Source organism: Gopherus flavomarginatus, chromosome 7 (genome assembly GCF_025201925.1).
Source record: "Gopherus flavomarginatus isolate rGopFla2 chromosome 7, rGopFla2.mat.asm, whole genome shotgun sequence".
Taxonomy (NCBI): domain Eukaryota; kingdom Metazoa; phylum Chordata; order Testudines; family Testudinidae; genus Gopherus; species Gopherus flavomarginatus.
In genome coordinates this window covers 48,294,385-48,317,614 of record NC_066623.1, presented here as the reverse complement: position 1 = coordinate 48,317,614, position 23,230 = coordinate 48,294,385, and the positions used below count along the sequence as shown (strand labels likewise).

Here is a 23,230-nt window from a genome sequence, read left to right as displayed (position 1 = left end):
TATCCACATGTTTGTTGACCCCTTCAAACAACTCTAATAGATTAGTAAGACATGATTTCCCTTTACAGAAGCCATGTTGACTTTTGCCCAACAATTTATGTTCTATGTGTCTGACAATTTCATTCTTTACTATTGTTTCAACTAATTTGCCTGGTACTGACGTTAGACTTACCGGTCTGTAATTGCCGGGATCACCTCTAGAGCCCTTTTTAAATATTGGCATTACATTAGCTATCTTCCAGTCATTGGGTACAGAAGCCGATTTAAAGGACAGATTACAAACCTTAGTTAATAGTTCCGCAACTTCACATTTGAGTTCTTTCAGAACTCTTGGGTGAATGCCATCTGGTCTCGGTGACTTGTTAATGTTAAGTTTATCAATGAATTCCAAAACCTCCTCTACTGACACTTCAGTCTGTGACAGTTCCTCAGATTTGTCACCTACAAAAGCCTGCTCAGGTTTGGGAATCTCCCTAACATCCTCAGCCATGAAGACTGAAGCAAAGAATCCATTTAGTTTCTCCACAATGACTTTATCATCTTTAAGCGCTCCTTTTGTATCTTGTTCATCCAGGGGCTCCACTGATTGTTTAGCAGGCTTCCTGCTTCTGATGTACTTAAAAAACGTTTTGTTTTTACCTTTGGAGTTTTTGGCTAGCTGTTCTTCAAACTCCACTTTGGCTTTTTTCTTATTACATTTTTATACTTAATTTGGCAGTGTCTATGCTCCTTTCTATATACCTCACTAGGATTTGACTTCCACTTTTTAAAAGATGCCTTTTTATCTCTCACTGCTTCTTTTACATAGTTGTTAAGCCATGGTGGCTCTTTTTTAGTTCTTTTACTGTGTTTCTTAATTTGGAGTATACATTTAAGTTGGGCCTCTAATTATTGTGTCTTTAAAAAGCATCCATGCAGCTTGCAGGGATTTCACTTTAGTTACTGTACCTTTTAATTTCTGTTTAACTAACCCCTTCATTTTTGCATAGTTCCCCTTTTTTAAATTAAATGCCAGTGTTGGGCTGTTGAGATGTTCTTTCCACCACAGGGATGTTAAATGTTATTATATTATGGTCACTATTTCCAAGCTGTCTTGTCATACTTACCTCTTGGACCAGCTCCTGCTCTCCACTCAGGACTAAATCGAGAGTTCCCTCTCCCCTTGTGGGTTCCCTTACCAGCTGCTCCAAGAAGCAGTCATTTAAAGTAGCGAGAATTTTTGTCTCTGCATTTCGTCCTGAGGTGACGTGTTCCCAGTCAATATGAGGATAATGGAAAGCCCCCACTATAATTGAGTTCTTTATTTTGATAGCCTCTCTAATTTCTCTTAGCATTTCATCATCACTATCGCTGTCCTGATCAGGTGATCGATAATAGATCCCTAGTGTTATATTCTTATTAGAGCATGAAATTACTATCCACAGAGATTCTATGGAACATGTGGATTCACTTAAGAGTTTTACTTCATTTGATTCTACATTTTCTTTCACATATAGTGCCACTCCCTCCCACCCTGCACGACCTGTTTTGTCCTTCCGATATATTTTGTACCCCTGAATGATTGTGTCCCATTGATTGTCCTCAGTCCACCAGGCCTATTATATCTATATCCTCCTTTATCACAAGGCACTCTAGTTCACCCATCTTATTATTTAGACTGCTAGCATTTGTGTACAAGCACTTTAAAAACTTGTCAATATTTATTTGTCTGCCCTTTTCTGATTCTTTATGTGAATGTTTCTCATCTGATCTGTCCCTTACATTATCCTCTTCCATCCTCTGCCCCTGACTTTAACCTAGAGAATCTCTATCAATAGACTATCCTCTAAGAGAAGTCTCTGTCCGATCCATGTGCTCCTCTGCAGCAGTTGGCTTTCCCCCATCTCCTAGTTTAAAAACTGCTCTGCAACCTTTTTAATGTTAAGTGCCAGCAGTCTGGTTCCACTTTGGTTTAGGTGAAGCCCATCTCTCCTGTGTAGGCTCCCCCCATTCCAAAAGTTTCCCCAGCTCCTAATGAATCTAAACCCCTCCTCTCTCCACCATCGTCTCATTCACGCATTGAGACTCTGAAGCTCTGCCTGCCTACCTGGCCCTGTGCGTGGAACTGGAAGCATTTTTGAGAATGCCACCATAGAGGTCCTGGATTTCAGTCTCTTCTCTAGCAGCCTATATTTGGCCTCCAGGACGTCTCTCCTACCCTTCCCTATGTCATTGGTACCTATATGTGCCACGACCACCGGCTCCTCCCCAGCACTACCTATAAGTCTATCCAGATGCTGCGAGAGATCTGCAACCTTTGCACCGGGCAGACAAGTCACCATACAGTTCTCCCGGTCATCACAAACCCAGCTATCTATCTTTCTAATGATCGAATCTCCCATTACTAACACCTGCCTTTTCCTAGTGACTGGAGTTCCCTCCTCTGGAGAGGTAACCTCGGTGCGAGAGGATACCCTAACACCATCTGGAAAGAGGGTCCTAACTATGGGAAGGTTTCCATCTGCTCCCATTGACTGGTCTGCTTCCCTGGGCCTTTCAAGCTCCTCAACAGCTATGGGGCTGTTTGACTGGAGCTGGGACAATTCTACGGTGTCCCGGAAAGCCTCATCAACATACCTCTCTGCCTCCCTTAGCTCCTCCAGTTCCGCCACCCTGGCTTCCAAAGCCGTATGAGGGCCAGGAGCTCCTTGCACCAAATGCACACATAGGCCACCTGCCCATAGAGCAGGTAATCAGACATGCTGCACTCAGTGCAATAAACTGGATAGCCCCCACTGTGCTGCTGGGCTTCTGCCTGCATTGTCTCCTGCAGCTACCTAGTAAATGAAAGGCTTTTGTTTAAATCAAGAAGTTTTTAATGTAGTTTAGTTTACAAGTTTTAAAGAACAGCAAGTGAAGCCTTGGTCCCTTCCCACTCCCCTTCCAAACTCCCTTGCGAAACTCCCTATTAGCAGCCCCTGATCGCTTGTGCACTGCTTTATAAAGCCCTAGCCTTCTTGATAGCCCCGCCTACTGACTAAGGCTCAGCCAATTAACAGAGGCTTCTAGCTTTCAAACCTTACTTTGAAGCTCACAGCTTCCAACTACCAGCCACAGCACACAGTCCCTCAAACAACCAAATGAATAGACAGACAAACACAAGCTCAGCACACAGCAAGTAACCTCCAAATACAAACACACACTACAGACAGCCACTTACCCCAAGCATGCTGTATTTGCTCCTCCTTCACCTGGAGAATTCCCTTGCGAAACTCCCTGTTAGCCTAGGGAGTTCTCAGACTCAGCAAGGAGCGAATCTCCTGCTCATAGACTCATAGACTTTACGGTCAGAAGGGACCATCATGATCATCTAGTCAACCTCCTGCACATTTCAGGCCGCAGAACCTCACCCACTTTTTCAGTAGGCCCGTAACTTCTGGCTGAGTTACTGAATCCTCAAATCATGGTTTAAAGGCTTCAAGTTACAGAGAATCCACCCTTTAAACTAGTTTAAATCTGCCCGTGACTCATGCCCCAAGCTGCGAAGGAAGGTTAAAAAAAACCAAGTTTTCAGCCAGTCTGACTTGGGGGGAAATTCCTTCCTGACCCCGAATATGGCAATCAGTTAGACCATGAGCATGCAGGCAAGACACCTGGGAAAGAATTCTTTGTAGTAACTCCAGCCCTCCCCATCTAGTGCCCCATCTCTGGCAACTGGAGATATTTGCTGCTAGCAGTCACTAGGCAGTCCCATCAGACCATCCCCTTCATACACTTATCAAGCTCAGTCTTGAAGCTAGTTAGGTTTTTTGACCCCACTGCTCCCCTTGGAAAGCTGTTCCAGAACTTCACTTCTCTGATGGGTAGAAACCGTCTTCTAATTTCAAGCCTAAACTTGTGGATGGCCAGTTTATATCCATTTGGTCTTGTGTCCACATTGGCACTTAACTTAAAAAATTCCTCTCCCTCCCTGGTGTTTATCCCTCTGATAGGTTTATGGAGAGCAATTCTATCTCCCTCAGCGTTTGTTTGGTTAGGCTTAACAAGTCAAGCTCTTTGCTGATATATCCGACACTGGTGGCAGAGAATCTACTATCATAGAGTCCTGGCGGGATCTTCTCAGGAGCCCAGGAAGCACTCTCATATGCCTGAAACCCACTTTGAAGAGGTTGGATGTGGCTCTGAGCAAGCCCAGCACCTCAGCCCAAAAGTCCCAGAGACTTGACAAGAAAGTCCATAAACATTGAGCTCTGTCAGTGCTGTAGCATGACCCATTGGTACTGTCACCCTCGGCACCTCCCAAACTTTGGGTCTCTCTGCCCCAATGAAGACTGTTCACCAGCTGCCTGTGGCACCATCCTCATTAGCACTCTTTCCAGTTCTGATGATCTGGACAGAGAAAGCCCCTCTTACTCTGGGGAGAACTGACTTCTGTGCCCCTCCACGTTCCCAGATCTGGAATACCCTCCATCGGGTCCATTCCTGTCTAGTGATGTCAGAATACCATCTGGGGAGTCAACAGTTTGGAGAAAAAGTTTATCATCTGGTTCTTCATAGAACATCAGGGTGGGAAGGGACCTCAGGATGTTATCTAGTCCAACCCCCTGCTCAAAGTAGGGCTAATCCCCAGATGGATTTTTGCCCAGATCCCTAAAGGGGCCCCCTCAAGGACTGAGCTCACAACCCTAAGTTTAGCAGGCTAGTGCACAAACCACTGAGTTATCCCTCTTGCTCAATTTACAGCTTCCCTCCAGCCACTGAAAAGACTTACACTACCTTGGGATGAACCTCAGCATTTAGCTCAGCATTGCTGGTACCCCATGAAATGGAGGCCTCCGCATCCCCCCTTTGATCCTTCCCCCTGGCCATGTTGGAGCCCTGGAATCAGTACCCCTCTGCAGAGAATCTGGTCTGCTAGAGAGTAACTCCTCCCCTCCCCTCAAAGGAGGCACTCAGGCCCCTGCCCTCCCACACACACACCCCACCCCCGAGTCTTTCAAAGAGGAAAAGGAAGACGTATTCGATAGTGGTTCCACCGGAACCTGCAAAACTGTCATCATCATCTCCGGATAACGCGGTAACCCCATGTCTCTCTCCTCCGCCGATGATGTCAAGCAGTTCCAGGATCTTCTTAATAGAGTTGCTAGTGAGCTTCAGATTCTTCTGGAAGAGGTTCAGGAATCCAGGCACAAACGCCTGATACCTCCACCTATCTGGATCCAACAAAATAGTGCTCCCTGTTAATGAGGCTATAATTGAGCCAAGTAGGGCTGTTTGGCACCCCCCCACACACTATCTGCGTTCCCCCCCCAACAGGGCAGAAAAATATTCTTGTGTGCTGGCGAAAGGGGCTGAGTTTTTGTTTTCTCACCCCACTCCCAACTCTTTGGTAGTCCAGGCAGCTTCCAAAAGGGCTAGACAGCAACACCCCCAGTCTACCCCTGTAGACAAAGAGAGTAAACGTCTACACCTACTGGCAAGAAAGGGATGCCTACAACTCCCCTGGCACCTGCCATCAGAGTCAGAGGGGCTGAACACAGGAGAGAAGGCAATTGCGGAGGACAGGAGTGATGCCTGGGCAGAATGGAAGTGGGCCCAGGTCAAGCATTGTAAAGAAGGGGCAGGGAGGTCAAATGTAGAAGGAAGGCAAGATTTAGAGGGCCCTGTACTGCACTGTGCTGATGAGCTAGGACAGCACCTAACATCCTCATTTACAGCTGCCTTCATTGCAGAAAAAGGAGTGGACCTGGGACGAGAGCAAAATACTGGTGATGCAGGATCCCATCTACAGGTAAGAGCCCCTCAGGGTGGCATGCGGCTCCCCTGGGCTGTGACGCTGCCCAGCCAGTGACCACGGGGTGTCTGGAGCTGCCCTGGGCTCTCACACAGCCCAGCCAGTGCCCTGGGGGTGCCTGGAGCTGCCCTGGGCTCTGACGCTGCCTAGTTAGTGCCATGGGAGTGCCTGAAGCTCCCCTGGGATGTGATGCTGCCCAGCCACTGCCCTGGGGGTGCTGGCTCTGATACACAGCACACTGGGCCGCGTACATAGAACCCAGAAGGGGATCATCTGCAGTGCAAGTGCTGGAATTTTAGGGCCCCCAAGGGCACCCCACCCCCAGACAGGCAGCCGAATCGGAGCCAGGCCAGAAGTCACTGAACCCCTGTGAATGAGCCACTTTGAGGGAAAACCATTCTCTGGCAGGGATTAGAGCCACCCACTGGTGCTCCTCCAAACCTGGGGCAGGGGAGCAGAACACCGTGGCCCTGGACCCCAGCAGACCTTTGGCCCGCTGGGCCTTATGGCTGATACATGGAGCTTCTGCAGCAGGAGAGAAGGGCAGGGCCCCAGGCTCTACCAGCAGCCAAGGCACGTGCTCTGTGCCAGCTCCTTGCCTTCCCCCACTGGGCACCTTTATTGCCCAACTCAGCTCACCCAGGGAGCTGGCTGCTTTGGAGAGCTCCTGAAGGGCATATGTCCCAAATCTGCCTTCTGTCCCAGCAGGGAGGCCTTCAGGGGCTTCCTCCCCATTACACCCCATCAGTGAAGCTGCACTGGCAGGGCTGGCCTAGCAGGTGCTCCTGGCCAGGGGGGCAGAGCTGGACTAGCGGGTGCTGCTGGCCAGGAGCAGAGACTTGTGGTGGCAGGGCTGACTGTCAGGTGCTGCTGGCCAGGTGGGGGGCAGAGCCATGTGGGGGCAGGACTGGGCTAACAGGGTACTGCTGGCCAGGGGGACAGAGCCCTGTGGGGGCAGGGCTGGACTAGCGGGTGCTGCTGGCCAGGGGCAGAGACTTGTGGGGGCAGGGCTGGCTATCAGGTGCTGCTGGCCAGATGGGGGCACAGCCATGTGGGAGCAGGACTGGGCTAACAGGGTACTGCTGGCTAGGGGGGCAGAGCCCTGTGGGGGCAGGGCTGGACTAGCAGGTGCTGCTGGCCAGGGGGCAGAGACTTGTGGTGGCAGGGCTGGCTATCAGGTGCTGCTGGCCAGGCAGGGAGCAGAGCCATGTAGGGGAAGGGCTGGGCTAACAGGGTGCTGCTGGCCAGGGGGGCAGAGCCCTATGGGGGCAGGGCTGGGCTAGCGGGCACTACTGTCCTGGGGGCAGAGCCCTGTAGGGGCGGGGCTGGGCTAACAGGGTGCTGCTCGCCAAGTGGGGGGCACTGGCAGGGCCAGGTGTGGGGAAGGGGGAGGAAACATGAATAGGGAAGACAGCAGGTGTCCACCCAATTTGGTGGCCCATTCCCTTTCACTGTGAGGGTCTGTGGGGCCCAGTCACCCATGAGTCACTGATGAGGTGCCGGCCAGTCCCAGCTGCTCTGCTGGCTGCTGTGTTTCCCCCTCAGCCAACACGGTGCCGGTGTTGATAGGGGTAGTGGAAAGAGTTAGGAGCAGGGGTAGGCTGTGCTCACCATTGAACTGTGGATTGGCTCGGCCATGAGTACTGCGAGCACCTGCCCCACAAGGAGCATGAGTGAGGCCTTCCAGCCCACTGAGCACTACAGATGGGGCTTGCAATGCAGACATCCCTCCCCTCTCTCCATGCAGGATATTCTACGTGTCCCATGACTCCCAGGACCTGAAAATCTTCAGCTACATCGCCAGAGACGGCTCCAGCAACGTCTTCAGGTGTAACGTCTTCAAATCCAAGAAGAAGGTACCTGCGGCGGAGCTGTAGGGATGCAGGGTCTCTGTGAGGGTGCAGGGTGACCATGCTGCTGACTCAAACGTGCTGTTCCTGTGGGGAGGTCCTGGGAAATTGCTCTTTCTTGGATACCCCGGAGCTCCTGGATTCTCCCTCCAGCGCCACCACCAGCCTGCGGCAAGGCAGAGCTCCGGGAGCTCCAAGTGTGCCTTGCCTCGAAGGCACGGTAAGGCCAGCAGCGCTCAGCCCCTTCCTCACACACCCTGCTGTACAGAGCCTTCTGGCCACCACCTCTGGGACTGGCCAGCAAGGAGCTGCCCAGCCTCCCCAAAGCCATTGTCCCATCGTGCACTGGGCAGAGCCAATAGGGTCCTCTCACTGCAATGGGGGGTTCTTGGTACCACACCCCTGGGGTCAGCGGATTTGCCTGGCCTGGGTTGCAACAGGACTGTCTGTAGGCACCAGCAAACCAAGCATCTGCTTGAGGCGGCATTCCGGCTTTAGCAGTTGCACTCTCAGAGGGTTTGGGTTTTTGGTTTTTTTTTTGGCTTGAGGCGGCAAAAAACCTAGAGCCGGCCATGAGCTACAAAGCCATCCCCCGTCTCCGCACTGCTTCTCTCCCCTCCCAGCACCTGAAGCAATTCACCGTGGGCCTGGCGGGGTGCTAATGCTGTGACTGATGGGTCAGAGGGCGCAGCGGGCAGCCAAGCTATCTCTGTCACACAGGAGCTGCAAGGCTTGGGCTGTGCTCTGGGAGAGCTGCCATTCCCCAGGTCTTCAAGGGACTGGCCACACTGGCTGGTTTGGATGGGCAGGAACTCAAGGCATGAGGCTGATGTGGCTGCGAGACCCCTTAGGGCAGGACCACGCTGCCCCGGCCTGCTGTTCTCAGAGAGCTGTGGCCATCACCTCTCCCCTGCTCTCCCCTCCCTGTCAGAGCAGCTGGGAAAAGCCCCCAGCTGCTCCCCCCTCACCCTGCCCTGTGCACCAATGTGGGGCCCCTCACTGAGACGGGATGGGCAGCAATGGATCACGCTTTGGGGCTGCACCAGGAACCATGTGATATTTGACCTCCCTGCTAGAGATCCTTGACATCAGGGAGTCCACACTCACCAAGCAAGGGGAGGAGTGCTTAGAATGACACCTGGAGCCGAAGCTGGACAAACGCCAGCTAAGGCCAGAGGCCATTTGAGGCATGATCTGAACTGTGTGGAGGGCAGAGCTGTGCAACGAGGGCCAGAGGCATTCGAGACAGAAATCACGCACTGTTGCCAACTCCAGTGCAGCCTCCCTGGAGGTAGCACTCAGGGCTGAAAGTTTGGCAATGTCCTAGGAGCCTCTCTGGATCAGAGCCTTAGAGACCGTGATGCCACAGGGCCCCAAGGTAGATCAGAGCTCTCCCTTTGTGCATGGACTAGAGGGTGGCTGGGATGCAGCCCTTTGCAGAGCCCTGGGCCCTTGAGCCATCCAGGGCTCCGACTCAGCCTCAGGATGCTCCTTGGGGTTCTGGCCAGCAAAGCCTCCCAGGCTGTCAGCAACTTCAGCGGTTTGGTGCACTATCCCTACGGCCCATCATCACAGCTCCTCTCTCCTCTGCCCCAGAGCCAGGCCATGAGCATCGTCCGCACTGTGGGGCAGGCCTTCGAGGTCTGCCACAAGCTGAGCCTGCAGCACACCCAGCAGGACGCGGACGGGCAGGAGGATGGTGACAGTGAGGACATGGGTGGCCCAGGTACGCCGCAGCAGGCTGGGAGAGGCTCTGTGCTCGGGACTCCTGCTGAGGGCAGGCCATGGCCTCCAGTCATGTTCTTGGCCTGCAGGTGTTTTGTGGCTCCCGCAGGGAGCAGGCTGTCCCCTTCCCCCCCGCCCCCCCGGAGCTGGAGGCCCCCCCGAAGCAATGTACAGGTGCCAGGTAGTGCAGAGACCCCACAGGGGCGCGAAGGCCAGCAGTGTCTGACAGTGCCGTTCTGCCCCGGCTAATGGAGGGCTGCAAGAACAAGGCGTGCACACGTTCTCTGCCTCTGGGATGTTTACCCAGAGTAGGGAGTGGCATTTGCTAGGTCCTGGCCTTTGTCCTGCTGGGAACCCATTCACAGGGCTGCGAGTTGTGCCAGCTGCGAATGCTCATATTAGACAAGCCCCTGTTGGGGATGGTCTAGGTGTGCCTGGTCCAGCCTCGGCATAAGGCAGGGGACTGGATCGAGGGCTCTTCCAGCTCTGCAGCCCTGGGATTCTCATTTGCAGCCCATAACATTTACTTGGTGCGCAGGTAAAAGTGAGAACATAGTATTAAAGCAACTCCTGGCCCCGAGCAGACCTTCCGCCTCCTCCCTGGGGCTGGCCCTGGGGAATTCTCTGCTCCGAGTTGCAGTGAGCAGCTCCTGAACCGACAGAGTCTCAGAGGAGTTGTCTCAGCTGGGGCCAAGAAAACGAAGTTATACGGGTCACTGGGGTTACAATACAGCAGTGTGTGGGGAGGGGGCATGCTCGTCTCCCAAGTGCCAGTGCCATGGGCCGGGGAGAATCTCGGAAAGGGAATATGCCCCTCCCCATATGATGGACAGAAATGGCACAGACTGGTAGAGGTGACATGTGGGGGTCATGTGGGGTCACATGCCTCACAAGATTGATGGGTCACATGGTCCGGTTTGGCCCCTTCTCTGTGGGGCAGCTGAGCCTGCAAGCTGTGCTGGGCAGGGAGAGGCAGAGGCAGGAGGAACAGCTGGGAGCTGCAGGGAGATGCTGCTGCTTTCGGGGGCGGGCTGTGACTTGAGCTGTTTCAGGGTTGTGCCCCCCCCCCCCCCCATCAGCAGGCACGGGTCATCTCTGCAGACTGGATTTTGGATGTACCACAGGTTGGGTTTGGAGGCGTCAGCAGAGCTGTGGGGGAGGGAGGCAGCCCAGGACTGGGGTAGCAGGGAGCTGCAAGTCAGGATTGAGAGGCATTAGCAGAGCTGGGAGTGAGGGCCCAGGGCTGGGATAGCAGGAGGCTGCGGGTCAGGATTGAGAGGCATTAGCAGAGCTGGGTGTGGGGGCCCAGGGCTGGGATAGCAGGAGGCTGCGGGTCAGGATTGAGAGGCATTAGCAGAGCTGGGTGTGGGGGCCCAGGGCTGGGATAGCAGGAGGCTGCGGGTCAGGATTGAGAGGCATTAGCAGAGCTGGGAGTGGGGGCCCAGGGCTGGGATAGCAGGAGGCTGCGGGTCAGGATTGAGAGGCATTAGCAGAGCTGGGAGTGGGGGCCCAGGGCTGGGATAGCAGGGGGCTGCCGGTCAGGATTGAGAGGCATTAGCAGAGCTGGGGTGGGAAGCCCAGGGCTGGAATAACCGAGGGCTACCGGTCAGGATTGAGAGGCATTAGCAGAGTTGGGAGTGGGGGCCCAGGGCTAGGATAGCAGAGGGCTGCCGGTCAGGATTGAGAGGCATTAGCAGAGCTGGGAGTAGTGGCCCAGGGCTGGGATAGCAGGGGGCTGCGGGTCAGGATTAAGAGGCATTAGCGGAGCTGGCAGTAGGGGCCCAGGGCTGGGATAGTAGGGGACTGCGGGTCAGGATTAAGAGGCATTAGCGGAGCTGGCAGTAGGGGCCCAGGGCTGGGATAGTAGGGGACTGCGGGTCAGGATTAAGGGGCATTAGCAGAGCTGGAGTGGGGGCCCAGGACTGGGAGTGGGGAGCAGGGGGGCTGCGAGTCAGAACTGAGGGGCATTGGCATCCCTCCTGGGCATGGAGCACACCAGGGTTAAGCGAGTTCATTTCGTAAGGAGTCAAGCTGGAGCCAGTTTGCCTGTTCGTCCCCATGTGTCAGGCTGGGCCCTGCATACATTTCTCTCTTATCTGTTACCCCAAGGAATGACTTCTGTGCTGTCTTTTCCAGGGCCTCCCCGAGCACTCAGCTCCAGGCCCATCCCCCGGCTCTGCACCACCCAAGCACCCTGGCTCCTCCCAGTTACATGCCGCACCAAAATCCCAGACCATTTGGAGGGTGCCCAGTTCCCCATCTGTGCCGATCTCCTTGCCCAGCCCATCCTTCTCTCTCTGGAACTAGGCCTGCAAGGAGAGCCAGTGACCTCTGCTCTGTGTACTCTGTCAGTCCCACCTGGTTCTCAGGTCTGCTCGCCCTCCTGCTCACCTTGCTCACCCTGCTGAGACAAGGCGTTACATGGGACATCCCTTCAGCACAGACCTGTGCCCTCAGGGACCCACTGCCAGGCAGCCCCATTGCAGACTCATTGCCTCTTTCTCCCCCTCCTCCTCCTCCTCATAATACTGAGTTCTTATAGTGGACTGAACTCAAAACAGCATCATTAGGTTTCAGAGTCATCCCGGCAGGACATATGGGGCAGTTCATACTCTCAAACCCATTGACGTCCAGTCAGACAAGGGCCCCACACACAACAGGCTCTTCACGCTGTTCCTCTAGGAGTTATGACAGCAAATACTTTAGCTCAACTGGCAGCCTCAGTGTCGGCCAGCACTGCTGCATGCTTCTGCCCTAATGCTGGCCAAGGCCCATGTATCCTGCCCTCCTGCTGCCCAGTGATTGGCTGTGCAATCCCTGTGCTGCACAGCTGCACTCTGTGGAAGGTGACTGCCTGCCCTTCTCAGAGGAGAGTTCTCCAGAAAGTGATCCAAGCACAGAGCAAGATAGGACTGCATCCTGAGCCTGCCCACAGCCTGAAATTGTCATTTGGAGGGCTGTGAACCACCCACCCAACCCCATCTCAGAGGAGTGACCCGGAATCCTACTGCTGACAATTTGAATTTTGCCATGAACTGTTTCACCATCAATCATTTCTGCAGGAACAGCCAGTGAATATGTTCCTCCTGCGTGCCCTGTTCTCCTCCCCTGCATTTCCAAGTAGTGATACCATTCCTATCCAAGGTCACTGAGAGACCTGCATGTGGTGCCATCTATTCCCCGCACTTCCCCTCATCCTGGGTCTCTCATGGCTGGCCCACCATAACTCCCTTCTCAGCTGGCACAAGCTAAAATCTCACAATTCTGCCAGCAGCACTTCTTGACCCCAGGAAGTGGGCAGCACACAGTACCCCAGCAGTCGCACACCAGGGGAGCTGGCCCCACAGAGCCGCCCACTGATTCCGGTCCTCGACTTCCATCCAAATACAGCGACTGCAAAGATGTCATCAAACCGCCTGCATACACCTTGCCTCACACAGGGACTATGGCTGCCCAGTTGAGCTACAACCAGGGGCAGACATTCAGGTGTATGAACACCATGTCAGATCCAGAACTGGCCAAACTCTGCTCCAGCTAGCCAAGGACTTTATTCCTAAATCCACTTTGCCTGCCGGAGCCCCAGTCCTTTTTGTCATTAAAAAAAAAGGTTGGAAGCCTCAGACTATGTGTGGACTATCAGGCCCTGAATCAGGTCACCATTAGAAACTGATACTTGTTACCACCAGTCCCCAAGCTAATGGACCACATGAGCACCGCCTGGGTACACACAAAGCTAGCCCCCCAGGGGGCACACAACCTAGTACAAGTTAGAGCTGGGGACGAATGGAAACCCTCCATTCGAACACATTATGGACACTTTGAATATCTCGTGATACCCTGTGGTTTGACAAATGCTTGCGATGTTTCAGCATTTATTAATGATGTGCTCTGGAACATTGTGGGCCAATACGTGGTGACATACTGATCTTTTCAGACAGTGCCAAACAACACAGCATGGATGTCTGGTCTCTGTATGAAGCTAGAAAAATGTGCCTTTGATCAGTCCTCCATAGAATTCCTAGGGTCATCCTATCTCCCGCGGGTACTGAAATAGACCCACGCAAGATAAAGGCAGTCCTCGAATGGGGGAGCACCATGGAACGTTCATGAACTACAGCCTTTCCTAGGTTCACAAATGTCTATCACCCATTCATCCCAAAGTTCTTGGAGCAGATCGCCCCTCTCACTGCCTTGCTCCTCAAAAACACCAGTTTCCTGTGGTCTCCCAAGGCCCAGCAAGCCTTTAAGCAATTAAAACTTGCGTTTACCACCACTCCCAAAGTGGTCCATCCCGACACCGCATAAGTCTTCATCATCAAAGCAAGAGCTTCCAACTTGGCGATCAGAGCGGTTCTACCGCAAAGGCACAATCCTCAACAATTGCTGCACCCACACGTCTCAAAATTTTGTACAAAGAACTCCTGGGAATTAAAATGGCCTTTGCAGAGTGGCACCACTATCTAGCAGATGCCCGATAGTCTGTCCAGGTGTACACCGATCATAAGGACCTCACATATCTGCACTGGGCCAAGGCCTCCAACCCACAACAACTTCCGTGGGCCTTATTCTTTTTGTACTTTGATTTTGCAATCTCCTGTCAACCAGGAACTCAAACTAGCAAGGCTGACACTTTGTCCTAGAAGAAAAGCTGATATTAAAGACTTGAACTCCAAAACCTCCTCCATCCTCAAGCCTCAGAACTTTCTGGGCACGGCTCCCCACCAAGATCTGCTCACCCTCATATGATCAACCTTCACCCAGAGAATCCCTCCAGTCAAGCAGAAAGCTATAAGTAAGGACCCCTACGATGTCCGAGACAGGGTAACCTACTGAATGAGCATATATATGTTCTCCCTAGGCCTCTAAGGATTACAACCTGTGACGAAGTGGGACTGTTTTTAATGTTTCCTCTGAATACTGTGTGGGTGCCTCAGTTATGGCCGACCCTCTGTCATCTGGCAACTAATAGCCTGGGCCCTTCCCTCCTTTCAGGGGGATGCTGAAGGTGTGGGAGAACAAAGAGATCAGGTGACCTCATGGCCCGGGAAAGAGAAGAGCCGGAGAGGAGGGGCTGAAGGGGGTTTGGCAGTTTTGGAAGCTGGCTGGAAAATGGAGGGGAGCCCCGATGGGGTCGGGCCTCTCAACGGGACTGGGACCTCCCTGGGGCCCCAGATGGACCTAACTAAAGGCGGTCCTGTTGTCTGTACCGACAAGACCTGTTTTGGACTGTGTTCCTGTCATCTAAATAAACCTCCATTTTACTGGCTGGCTAAGAGTCACTTCTGACTGCAAGGTGGGGGTGCAGGACCCGGTGGCTTCCCCAGGACCCCACTTGGGCGGACTTGCTGTGGGAAGCGCACGGAGGGGCATATGCTGAATGCTCCTAGGAGAGACCCAGGAGGTGAAGCTGTGTGAGCTTCTTGCCCTGAAGACAGTCTGCTCCGAGGGAGAGGAGGCTCCCCAAAGGCCTGCCTGGCTTGGTGGGAAGCAGTTCCAGAGCATCGCTCGGGGACTCTGTGACACAGCCCTACCAGTATGCCATGACACCCCCACGCCCCAGCTGGACATTTTGGCTGTTTTAAAACTCAGCACCTTGTCTCTCATATCTTCTGGTGGCCTCATATGCAGGTCTGTGTTGCAATGTATGTACCCACTACAAGGCACTGCACAATAAACCCCTGGGAACGCTTGAACTCCTGAAGCCCCTTGAGACCCAGCCCCTGGACAGTAATTGCCTTAGATTTGCTAGTAGAATTACCTGAATCCCATGGTTTTTTTACCACTTTGACAGTAGTGGGCCACCTCACAAAGATGGCACATTCATCCCAGCACTGGCCTAAACTTATCCTAGGAAACTGCCCAGGTCTGTGTGGACCAAGTTGTCTGCCTCCATGGCCTCCCACTGCGCATGGTCTCTGAGCATGATGTGTGATTTATCTCCCTTTTATGTGAGATGCTCTCTGGATTTGGGGCATCTGCTCCTGCCTCTCTTCCACCTATCACCCTCAGACAAATGGTCCAGTGGAGAGAACCAACCAGATTCTGGAGCAGTATCTTCGACACTACATAAACTTTCACCAGAACAAAGGGTTCTTGCTGCTACCTCAGGAAGTGTTCCTGTACAATAACGCAGAACATGCTTCTGCAGTGCAAAGCCTTTTTTTTTTTTTAAACTATGGGTTCCATCCTTGGTTTTACCTGGAGCTAACCACAACTTCCCACAGCCCAGCAGCCCTGGACTAGACACAATATATGTCAAACCCAAAATGACCTAAAAGTTCACCTGGAGGACACCTAGAAGAAAGAAACAACATGTGGACCATCAATGACAGGAGGGGCCTGCCCTTTTGCTAGGCCAGAAGCTATGGCTCTCAGCAAAAAACGTACACACAAACAGGCCATCTCATAAATTGGACTACCAGCTCTTTGGCTCCTACCGCATTCTCCAGCATATTAGCCCAGTCATCTTTGAACTTAACTTGCCCCATTCTCTCCAAATACACCCAGTTTTCCATACATCACTCCTGAAGCCCCACATTCAGGACCCATTCCCTCTCCACTCCCAACCATCACCCCACACCAGTATATGTCCATGACCATGATGAGTATATTCTCCGTGAGATCCTTGATGCGAGAATCAGACAGGTTAGACTCTGGCATCTTATGGCTTGGGAAGGCTAAGTCCCAAAGAGCGCTCCTGGGACCCGGCGAAGAATGACCACCCTACTGACCTGGTAAACCCCTTCCACAAAAACCAGCCTGGAAAACCCAGCCCCTACTTCTGAGGAGAGGGGCTGATGTGAGTGATCCTGGGCCTTGAACCTAGACCTGAGGGTCCCCAGGCAGGACTCAGACCATGATCACCACCCAGCAGGTCACCTGAATGATTGCAGAAGCGGGCCAGCAAAGCTCTGCTTCACAAAGGGCCCCACAAAGCTCCAGATTGGGGGAAACTTCTGTCCCACCAATTGGCTGGGATGCCCCACTTAAACCAGAAACAGAAAGTTGTCTGAGCAGCTAGGTCAATCCCTGTCTGACTGATGCTCCAGTGTCCCCTGCCTACAGCCCTGAGCCTTGCCTCCCAATCTGTTTCTACCCTCTGCCCTCATTATCCCAGACTCCCACCTCTGCCCAGTTCCTGCCTCACTCCTGGTCCCTGCTCTTATGCCCTACCCTTGATGCTGACTCCAACTTCGACCCCTGGCTTGCTCCTGACTGTCTCTGGCTCTGACCCCTGTCTTGGCACCTAACTCTGACTCCGGTTCCAGCCCCTGACTCTATCCATTAGGTCTAACTGCCCAAGCCCCAGTCCCTGCAGGCACCTTCTCAGAGCAGTTATGCCATGTCACAGCAAACACTGAAAACAGGATACTGTGGGCCAGCATGAATGACTGGAACTGAGCGTCAGATAACAGTGAGGCTGTGGCACCATGGCATTATTAGCACTGCACCCCACGGAGCTGGTTGGGAATTTAGGCAACGCTGCCCCAGCGCTCCCTCTACCGTGCAGAAAGCAGGGGTCTCACTGGAGTGGTAGGGGCAGTCCGGAGGCCCTACAGGCTTGGGGGAAGGTATCCGGTGGATTGATATGCTATATGCCAGGGGTGGCCAAGCCACGGCTCATGAGCCACATCCGACTCTTTTACCTTTAAATTGTGCCTTGCAGAGCGCCCCATTGCCCACCTACCAGACTAGGGGGAGAGGAGCCTTGGGGATTCTGCCCTGCAGCAGGATGATGGGGCTACGAGCTTCTGCCGAAGGTGTCTGGTACCTGCTGAGAGTGGAGGGTGGCAATTTAAAGGTTAGGCCTCCACTCAACAGCTTGAGTCACTCCCTCCAGGCACACCCTCCCTCTTACCCTCAGCAGCCCCACCCTGCAGCTCCCAGGTGTTAGCTCCACATAGAGAGATGCCAGCAAAAGCAGCAGTTCTCCCTGCAGCTCCCAGCTCTTAGGCGCTGCCTCTCCCTAGGTCACAGCCCCCGGTTGCCAGCTCCAGCAGCTGCCATGCAGGGAGGGGACCCAGCAGCACCATGTGACCAAGCGGGGCTAGCAAATCCTGCCAAAAATTGAGGGGGGGGATGTGACCCCACATGACCCCCCATCTGTCGTCTCTGGCTTCTGCCCAGCAGAGAGGTGGGGCTCAGGGCTTCAGCCTCATAGGAGGTGTCAGCCAGGGCTGCCAACTAGGGATGTGTGACCCATGGCAGGTGTTCAGGTGCTTCCCCCACAAGGAGGAATGGGCCTTCTTTGCTAGCCAAGCCCACATTCTCTCAGCCCCGGGGAGCTGGACTGGGCCAGAGTTGCCGTTGTCCCATCTCACCTCTGACCATGCCGTTGCTGCCTCTTCCCAGCCTGCCACCCAGCCAGAGCTGAGAAGGCAGCTGTCCCCACAGAGGAGACGGATATCGACGCAGTGGAGATCCCTCCACCAGGGAGCAGCACCCTGGAGTTCAGCCGGGGGGTGACAGACCTCGACGCTGTGGGGAAGGACTCGGGGCACTCTCTGGACACCAAGGTACGCCAGCCCCAGCCAAGAGCAGCTATGTCCCATTACAGGCCCAGGGTCCCTGCAGATAGCATGGCTTCCCAAGAGTATATCCAAGCGGCATTGCTCTGTGGCTTTGGGGGCAGGAAGTGCGTCTGTGCCTGGGGGTGCCCTGCTCTCTCCCCGCAGCAGCCTCAGAGCTCCACACACTCTCCCTCTGTGGCTCACATGGGGGTCACTGCCCCCCCACCCCAGGTCAGAGGGACCTTTGGGTTTCACACTGCCCTCCAGTGGGGTAGGGAGGGAGCTCATGTCTAGATATGAGGCTGGAACAGCCTGTGGCAGCTCTGTGGGGTGATCAGATGGAGGGGGCCACAGCGTGACCCTGAAGCTGGTACAACAGCACGTGTCCTTGTGGCGGCAGCTGGCATCCCCCCACTCTGCCAAACCCCACAACATAGGAAATGCCTCTTCCATGAGCTGCCCCACAGACCAGGGCGAATTGCCTTTGCTGGGGCCCTGGAGGAGGCCAGATTCACTCCCCTCTGTGCACTCCCAGTTTAAGAGCTAGTGTGTGTGCCCCACACCAAGAGAGGGGAAACCTAGGCCCCAAACACACACCTTTCCCCATTGCCAGTCAGCACAGAGCCCTGAAAGCTGTGGGAGATGCTGAGCCCTGAGGACACAGGCTGTGGCTCCGCAGATGGCAGACCCAGCTCTGGTCCCTGAGGGTGGCAGTGCTCAGCTCCTGCTGCAGGGTGTGCTGGGCAGGGGCAGCACAGGATGAGAGTCCAGCTGTCATGCTCCATTACTCACTGTTAGGGGCAGTGGCCACTCCTTGATCCCATCTCTCCAACCCTCCTCCCCCCAGTTAGCCCCCCGACAATAAAAGAAGCTCATAGTCACTGGCTCCCCCTCATTCTATTCTCCCCTGGAGCTCCCAGCGCTGAACCTCTCCCCTGTGCCCCGCATTGCTGCGGTCCAGACACAAACTAGTTCCTGTGTTGCCCCCTCACTCCTGTTGGCAGTGGCATGTCCTGGGAACAGAGCAATGTTAGTTTCCCAGCGAAAGTGGCAGGAGTGGAGCTGCGTCTCCCTCTGCCTGACCACACAGCCCGTGCAGGCAGTGCACAGCTGCTGGCAGGACAGGATCACCTGGTGCATTAACCCAGCATATTTGGGCATTGTCAGAGGCCAGCAAAGCAGAGCTGCCCTTTACCCAGGAGTTCTGCTTGTGCTTCAGAGACCAGGCCACAGCCAGCCCTCTGTTGGGTCCCCAGTGCAGCCTAGGGCATTGGCTTTCCACTCGCCCTGTAGAGACTCCGAGCATCCCAGAGCCATCCCTGTGAGCCGGCAGCCATGCTGCTAATCCGCCTAGGCTGTGGTGCTGCACACTTGTCCCACCCAAAGTGGAGGCCAGGTCCTCGTCCAGGGCACATCAGGACTGAGTGAGGCGAGAGAAGAGTTGGCCAGAACACCATCTTGCAAGGGAGGTTCAGAGAACCAGGGGCTCCCCAGGATGACAAACCTCTCCCCTCCCCTAGTCCCTCTTGTCATAGATCACACAGCGCTGTACAAGCATGCCCTAATTCAGTCACACAAACCCCATCCAAGGTACGTGAGTACCCACTGGAGTGTGGGGAAACCGAGGCATGGAGCGGGCCGTGGCTCACATGACAAGTTGGTAGCAGTACTGGGAATAGAAGCCAGACGTCCTGGTTCCCAGTCCCCTTCTCTAGCCAGTGGGCCTAAGTCCTTCCCTGTCAGCTGGCAGTGCTCTGGCACACAGAGAGGTACTGAAGAGGGGATGGTCCCATCGTTCCTGCCTGCCCTGCATCCCCTAGAATGGCCACCCTCAGGGAGTGAGAGCTGAACAGTCAGGGTGCAGGTGCATGGGCTCTGTGCTCATGGCGCCGATGTAGCCACGCAGCTGGCTATGTGGTTTGTCTGGTAGGCAAAGCGCCATGTGAATCCCCAGCTTACGAGCACGCAGCTCTGCTGGGCTCTGCCAGTGGCCCCCTGTCATTCCTGGCTCTCCCTTTCCCTTGGGTGGGGAGGGAGGGACACGGAGCCTGCGACCACCGCACTGTGCTGCTTAGAACCACTCTCCCAATGCACCAGAGGCTGTGGACCCCTTCGCACCAGTGCTCCCAGCAACGAGCCTCTTGTGGGTAAGGCCACGTGCATTGAGGCTTGACACCTGTGTCATTAGTGGGGTGCCACAGGGTCAGGGGAGGTAGGACCCATATGGCTCCTGTGAGGCTGGGGGCCATCTGTTCCACCCAGGGCAGGGCAGGGCAGTCCCACTGCTGCCCAAACTGCTGGAGGAGAGAGGAATGGTGCGATCTAGCATGTCACATAGCCAGCAGAGTGAGCTTCTGTGTGGCTGGTGTGAAGAGCCAGGGTGCTGCCTATGTGATCCAGGCCTGTGTGGTGTGTCACTCTGTCCCACTCTTGTGGCACCTATGCCAGTTAGAGCAGCGGTTCTCAACATTTCCAGACTACTGTACCCCAGGAGCCCGAGCCCTGCTGCCTGGTGCTGAACCACATAACAGCATTACAGGGCCCTCTATGCCATGGTGTCCACCCCTAACTCCAGCCCTGCACTTGTGAACCCCTTAAACCCATCCCGCAACCCCCAGATAGAGAACACTGGCCTAGATAGGTTGATGTACCCCCTGGAAGAGCTCTGAGTACTCCAGGGGTGCTCCTGGTTGAGAACCACTGAGCTAGAGAGTGATGAGCTAGCTACAGCCTTGGCTAAAAGAGCTATGTTTGATCCCGTCCACCAACAACTGAGTGTGTCAGCATTACACATCACCGTGAGACACCAAGAGCCTGTCTGGGAGCCAGTCCCCCAGGGAGCGTCTTGCCAGTGGTGCCAGCTCTTGCTCTTTTATCGCTATTTGGAGTGTTTGTAAAGCCCCAGCTCCTGGAGGCCCATGAATATGTGACAGTCTCAGCTTCCATTTGTTGAGAAGAGGAAGTGTCTGGCCTCCTGGGCTGCAGAAGAAAGTCAGAAAACTCAACCCAGGGAATCCAAGGGCTCACAAGCCAGAAGGCAAAGAAATGGGTTGCTGAGGAGGGCTCACACAGGGAGCTGCCTCCTGCAACCCCACCCCTGGCAGCTGCTGGCAGCTAGGGCAAGGCTGTGAGCCAAGGTGCAAATCTCTGACCTCCACCCACTCTAAGTGAGGCTGGGGCCGCCCTTCTGACTCTGGCTTGGGAGCATGTGTTGGCGGCTGCTGGCTCTGCACACAGGTGACCCAGGTTGAGAGCATCGTGCTCAGGGCAGATCACTGGGCCAAGTGGCCGTTCTAGGGGCAGAAGGATCCTGCTGTGAGCACCTGCTGGAACAAAGTCAGCCTGAGCCACAGAGCTAGCCCCAACAGCAGGGAGAGCAAGCACCTAAGTGTCACAGTCTGTTACAGGGTGTCTGTCTCCTGCTGGCCTGGCCAGTGGGCTGCTCTGCGCCCAGCTGGACGACAGAGCTGCTGCCGAGGAAGGTCAATTCCTTAGGTTCCTAGCTTGCACTGAAGTCAGAGGTGTGATGGGTTAGAGACTAAGCTCCCTACAGCTGTTCTGTCTCCAACGCATTAGCCTACAACTGTGTGATGCTTTGGAACTGCAGAGCTGTGTGACTGAATCATACAATCATAGATTCATAGAATATCAGGGATGGAAGGGACCTCAGGAGGTCATCTAGTCCAACCCCCTGCTCAAAGCAGGACCAATTCCCAACTAAATCATCCCAGCCAGGGCTTTGTCAAGCCTGACCTTAAAAACCTCTAAGGAAGGAGATTCCACTGCCTCCCTAGGTAACCCATTCCAGTGCTTCACCACCCTCCTAGTGAAAAAGTTTTTCCTAATATCCAACCTAAACCTCCCCACTGCAACTTGAGACCATTACTCCTTGTTCCATCATCTGGTACCACTGAGAACAGTCTAGATCCATCCTCTCTGGAATCCCTTCATGTAGTTGAAAGCAGCTATCAAATCCCCCCTCATTCTTCTCTTCTGCAGACTAAACGATCCCAGTTCCCTCTGCCTCTACTCATAAGTCACGTGCTCCAGCCGCCTAATCATTTCTGTTGCCCTCCGCTGGACTCTTTCCAGTTTTTCCACATCCTTCTTGTAGTGTGATACCGGCTGCCAACTAGACATGGAGCCATTGACCACTACCCGTTGAGCCCGACGATCTAGCCAGCTTTCTATCCACCTTACAGTCCATTCATCCAGCCTATACTTCTTTAACTTGCTGGCAAGAATACTGTGGGAGACCATATCAAAAGCTTTGCTAAAGTCAAGGACTAACACGTCCACTGCTTTCCCCTCATCCACAGAGCCAGTTATCTCCTCATAGAAGGCAATTATGTTAGTCAGGCATGACTTGCCCTTGGTGAATCCATGCTGACTGTTCCTGATCACTTTCCTCTCCTCTACATGCTTCAGAATTGATTCCTTGAGGACCTGCTCCAGGATTTTTCCAGGGACTGAGCTGAGGCTGACTGGCCTGAAGTTTCCCAGATTCTCCTCCTTCCCTTTTTAAAAGATGTGTGCTACATTAGCCTTTTTCCAGTCATCTGAGACCTCCCCCGATCGCCATGAGTTTTCAAAGATAATGGCCAATGGCTCTACAATCACATCCGCCAACTCCTTTAGCACCCTCGGATGTAGCGCATCTGGCCTCATGGACTTGTGCTCATCCAGCTTTTCTAAATAGTCCTGAACCACTTCTTTCTCCACAGAGGGCTGGTCACCTCCTCCCTATGCTGTGCTGGCCAGGTTAGACTGCTAAGGGTCAGTGCTGTGAGTAGCTATTAACGCTGTTCTCGCACACAGCAGGTCTCGCTGGTGTGCACTGATGTGGGAGTTAGGCACTGTATACCTGTGCAGGTCTGGGCTACAGTCCCTGGCCCAGAGAGCTGACAATCAAAGGGTCAGCCAAGAGAAACAGATGGGTACAGACAGACGGGGCTGGGGGAGTACAGGGAATGAGGCACTGACCAGCCTGGCCGCAGGGGTCTCAACTCGGCCAGGAGCGCGTTATTGGAGTGGCTGTGGCATGCTGAGGGGCAGCACGCAGAGTGGATCAGGCTTTGCTTTTCTCTATATTTCCCAGGGCTCCCTCCATCCTGAGAGTATCCTGACTGCATCGCCCAGGCTGCTGCTCCCCTCCTCCTCCCAGCTGCCGGACCCGGGGACCCCTCTTTCCGCTCATCACCAAATGCAGCTTCTCCAGCAGCTTCTGAAGCAACAGACGCAACAGACACAAGTGGCCGTGGCCCAGGTGCTGCCAGTGTGGTTGTTAGAGCCCCGGCGTGCCGAGGCCAACCAGGGCTGTGCAGGCAGCAGCGCATGCACAGGGGGCCATTTGGAGGGGTTTGTGTAAGAGG

At 54.3% G+C, this 23,230-nt stretch overlaps 1 protein-coding gene across 7 annotated transcripts in view; it reads left to right on the top strand.

Annotated features, from left to right (window-relative positions):
• Window positions 1-23,230, top strand: part of NOS1AP (nitric oxide synthase 1 adaptor protein) — a 183,971-nt gene that overhangs the window by 119,236 nt on the left and 41,505 nt on the right. For all 7 annotated transcript variants that reach the window (XM_050963195.1, XM_050963193.1, XM_050963192.1 and 4 more), the window contains 5 exons: window positions 5,712-5,770; window positions 7,521-7,629; window positions 9,220-9,349; window positions 17,701-17,864; window positions 22,957-23,124. In XM_050963195.1, the coding sequence (XP_050819152.1) occupies window positions 5,712-5,770; window positions 7,521-7,629; window positions 9,220-9,349; window positions 17,701-17,864; window positions 22,957-23,124 (630 nt within the window). The remainder of the gene's footprint in view (window positions 1-5,711; window positions 5,771-7,520; window positions 7,630-9,219; window positions 9,350-17,700; window positions 17,865-22,956; window positions 23,125-23,230) is intronic.